This window comes from Corylus avellana, chromosome 2, assembly GCF_965113065.1.
Source record: "Corylus avellana chromosome 2, dhCorAvel1.hap1.2, whole genome shotgun sequence".
NCBI classification, from domain to species: Eukaryota; Viridiplantae; Streptophyta; class Magnoliopsida; order Fagales; family Betulaceae; genus Corylus; species Corylus avellana.
In genome coordinates this window covers 32,201,063-32,205,176 of record NC_142491.1, presented here as the reverse complement: position 1 = coordinate 32,205,176, position 4,114 = coordinate 32,201,063, and the positions used below count along the sequence as shown (strand labels likewise).

Genomic DNA, 4,114 nt, shown 5'->3' with positions numbered 1-4,114 from the left:
GAAATTTCTAACGTGCCATTTTCACACATCAGAAAATTTCTGACATGCTATTTCAACATGTCAGAAATTTTCTGACATGTGAAAATAACACGTCAAAAATTTCTTACATGCTATTTACACACGTCAGAAATTTCTGACGTGTTAAATGTTGGCACGTCACTAAAAAAAATGAGCGGGATTTTCAACTTTTTTCCTCTTTTTCCCTCTTCTTTTCCCTTAATTTATTCTTTTATTAATCTTTATTCCCTTTATTCTTTATTCTTTATTCTTCTTTCCATTTATTCTTTTATTCAACTTCTTTCCCTTTTTTTTTAATTTCCCCAGATTCAGATCTCTCTCTCCGGATCCTCTCTCAATCTCCCTCTTCTCTTTGCACATGCTGCAGACCAGCTACCTCTAGAGGGAAGAAGAAAAGGAAAAGGAGAAGAGAAAAAGAAGAGAAGCAGAAGAAGAAGAAGAAAAAGAAAAGGAGAAGAGAAGAAGATTAGAAGCATAACAAAAAAGGAGAAGAGAAGAAGAAGAGAAGATAAGAAAAGTTTTTGGGTCTTTGAAGATTTGTTGGGCTTGACGTTTGGGTTTTTGATTTTTTGAAGATTTTTTGGGTTTAGGTTTGAGTTTTGAAAATGGAAGAAAGAAGAGAGAGAGAGATCGTGAGTAAAAAAGAGAGGGAGAGCTAGCTGGAGAATTAACAAAAATGGAGAAAAGAAGAGAGAGAGAGTGTGTGAGAAAGTGGAGAAAAGAAGAGATCAGGGAGAGAGCTAGGAGAACGTCAACGGTAGAGAAAAGAATTAAAAAAAATATCTATTATTTTAATTGAAAAATAATTTAAATTAATAAATTTTTTCATTGAAAAAAAAAATCAAGAAAAAATTTTTTAAAAAATATATTTAATAATTTTTAAATTACTGACGTGTCAATTTTGACACATCAAGAAATTTATTGGCACCCAAAATTTTAACGTCTGACACACATCAAAAATGTCCCGTCAAGAAAATTTTCAGACGTGTCAGACCACCTAACACGTCAAAAAACGCATGTCAGCAAAAAAAAAAAAAAAAAAATTGTAGTGTGGGGACATAGAAAAACAAATATGTGAAACTAATTAAAATTCTTTGAACTACAAGGGACACATTCACACAAGCTAAACCTAGTGGCTTGTGCCTTGTGCCTTGGATTATAAATACCACCCTCTATATCTCCCAACCTCAAAAACTCTCCACTTAATTATTATCATTCTTTCTCACATCACTTCCAAAGTCTTAGCTCATCATGGGTGTGTTCACTTATGAAACCGAGACCACTTCAGTTATCCCTCCGGCTAGGCTGTTCAAGAGCTTTGTCCTAGATTCCGACAACCTCATCCCAAAGGTTGCTCCAAAGGCCATCAAGAGCATTGAAATCATCGAAGGAAATGGAGGTCTCGGAACCATTAGGAAGATCAGCTTCGATGAAGGTTAATTTCTACCACAATAATCTCCAAGGAGTTGTACGTTTTGTGTTTCATAGCATGCATCATATATATACATTATCTTGTCAATATTTTGCAGGCAGCCCATTCAACTACATAAAGCAAAAGGTTGATGAGATTGACCAAGCAAACTTTTCGTATCGCTACAGTGTGATTGAAGGCGATGCTTTGTCCGATAAACTGGAGAAAATCAATTACGAGATCAAGATAGTGGCATCCCCTGATGGAGATCTTGAAGGGCATCAGCAAGTTCAGGGGCGGAACCAGAATTTGTTATTTGGGGGGACGAACTTACGTAGACATGAGCGGTGGTAATAATGAGGAGTTGAACTTATGAGATCTTTGAACCATTGAGAAGAGTGTTTACACCGCATGATCCGTAGGTTCATTCGTTTATATGCCAGGGCGCCAACAAAAGTAATTTAGCATTATGGAGTTGTGCTTATGGTCAACAACTCAGTTGTTTATGTTCTTAGAAGAAGAAACATGTAAGAAATTAAGTTTGATGATTTTTCAAGGAATATATATATATATATATATGCTGCGTTTATATTCTTTAGAAAAAAAAAAATAGATAAGGAATTAAGTTGGATGATTTTCAAAGGACAAAAGACGTTGTAGTTTTATTACAAATTAATTTTTCAGACCAAATGAATTCAAATGTGAATTAACCATCAGAAACAGATAAAGATACAGATAAAACTACTCTGCTAATAAATATCTATGTTCAAATGTAAATGTTTAAATTCAAGTTTGTAGTGTCAGTTCTTGTAAATGGACTGTAACCACATTTGCTATATCTACCTACGTTAAAAGTAAGGAAGTCAAATTATAACATCATTATATTGTGTTATTCCTTACACTATAACCTAAGAAATTAAGTTAATTCCCTAAATTTCAAGAAGTAAAATAAATATTGAATAGGGTTAAAAAGAGAGAGAAGGAGGAGGAGGAGGAGGATTGTCATTCATTGCTGTCTTACACGCTGCAAAGGAGCAGAGTCTGGAAACAAATAGAGTCCAAAGAGAATCAGTTAAGTAAAAATATATACAAAAAGGTTTTGGGGGGACAAATATTAAATATTTGGGGGGACGCTAGTTATGAAAAACCTCTAATATTTAGGTTTTTTTTTTTTTCTAGGCCCCTAATAAGAGGGGTTGAAAAAAATTTTGGGGGGACATTCGTCCCCCCAACAGAGAACGTGGGTCCGCCCCTGTCAGCAAGTACCACACCATAGGAGACCATGAGCTCAAGGAAGTGCAAATTAAGGCTGGAAAAGAGAAGGCCTCAGGACTTTTCAAAGCTGTTGAGGGCTACCTCTTGGCACACCCTAATAAGTATTAATTAAGGCTAATTGTGTGGTGGTTATATTAATTTGCTTATTTCCACCATCACGTGTTTGTAATGTTCTACTTGAAAGAGAAACGCGAATGCATGTTGTAAGAATTCCAACACATGTATAATGAAATCATTGTGTTTGTTGATGCAATTTTTTTTTTGACAATCTGCCCGGCAATGGGCCACCTACAAAATAGAAAAAAAAAAAAAATAACATTGATAATGGTAACAAAAAAAGTATTAATCATTTAATTAATATTCTAACACAATTGAGACCTATCTAAGTATTAAAACCCTTGCATATATATGAATCTTAAGACTAAGTAAAATAATAAATAATAAATAATAAATAATAAAAAAATAAAAAAGATCATGGAAGAACTTACTCGTGTAAAAAATTATAACACATATTGCTTGGCGTTTATGTGAATGGATGTTTAACTTGGATCGATCTCGAATGTGAGTCAAGTGGGTGTTTGGTACGGTATGGTACGATTACTTAACATATTGTGTTAAAGAATTTTAAAAATTAGGGAAAACTTCACTAAGGACCCCCAAACTTCCACCTGTTTTGAAATAACTCCCCTGAACTTCAAGATCTCTCAATTTAGTCCCCTGAACTTTCAATTGCTTTCAATTTGGACCACTCCGTCAGATTTTAAACGTCACATGATGTTTATACCCCTGACTTTTGTATAAAATTCCAACTTCTAAAACGTTTTTTTAAAAAAATAAAAAATAAAAAACAAAAATTAGGGATATTTTTGTCCTTTTTTGAATTTGTAACGGCTAAAATTAACGGAAGGGTCCAAATTGAGAGCAATTGAAAGTTTAGGAGACTAAATTGAGAGATTTTGAAGTTCAGGGTGGGTATTTCAAAACGGGTGGAAGTTTGGAGGTCCTTAGTGAAGTTTTCCCTTTATTTTAATTATGTGTAACTAACTCTTAAGGAGGGCTAGATTGAAGCCATAATTATGTTTATTTAATATTTCAATATTAGCGCCTTTGTGATAATCATATTGTGTTGCTTAACTTGATTAATTTATATTTTCTTGAATTCCTCATATGTATGTAACTGGCCATTATATGCCTGTGCTATGGACTAGTTAGTTAAATTAATTTGGATGACCGAGTCTTAAGTTTAACATAAGTAACGAAAGATATCTACACCGGATTCTTGGGTTAATCAACATGGAAAACCGGGAGTAGACACCCATGCCCTAGGCCTCATGTGTTTGTCGATTTCCATAGATTTATGCTTTCTTAAAGAATAACTTAGTAGATACCCATGCTAAATCCTTTAAGAAA

General features: G+C 33.9%; 1 protein-coding gene across 2 annotated transcripts; it reads left to right on the top strand.

The window, feature by feature from the left end:
- Positions 1 to 1,218: 1,218 nt before the first annotated feature.
- On the top strand, positions 1,219 to 2,812 carry LOC148587632 (major strawberry allergen Fra a 1.05-like). 2 transcript variants are annotated; one of them, XM_088513938.1, is made up of 3 exons: positions 1,219 to 1,453; positions 1,548 to 1,697; positions 2,670 to 2,812. In XM_088513938.1, exons 1-3 carry the CDS (start codon positions 1,270 to 1,272, stop codon positions 2,810 to 2,812), a joined length of 477 nt encoding a protein of 158 aa, XP_088370064.1. In that variant the 5' UTR covers positions 1,219 to 1,269. The 2 variants fall into 2 exon arrangements, with proteins under 2 accessions (XP_088370064.1, XP_088370065.1); XM_088513939.1 differs by having other exon boundaries at positions 1,548 to 1,717; positions 2,693 to 2,812.
- The last annotated feature ends 1,302 nt before the right edge of the window (positions 2,813 to 4,114 follow it).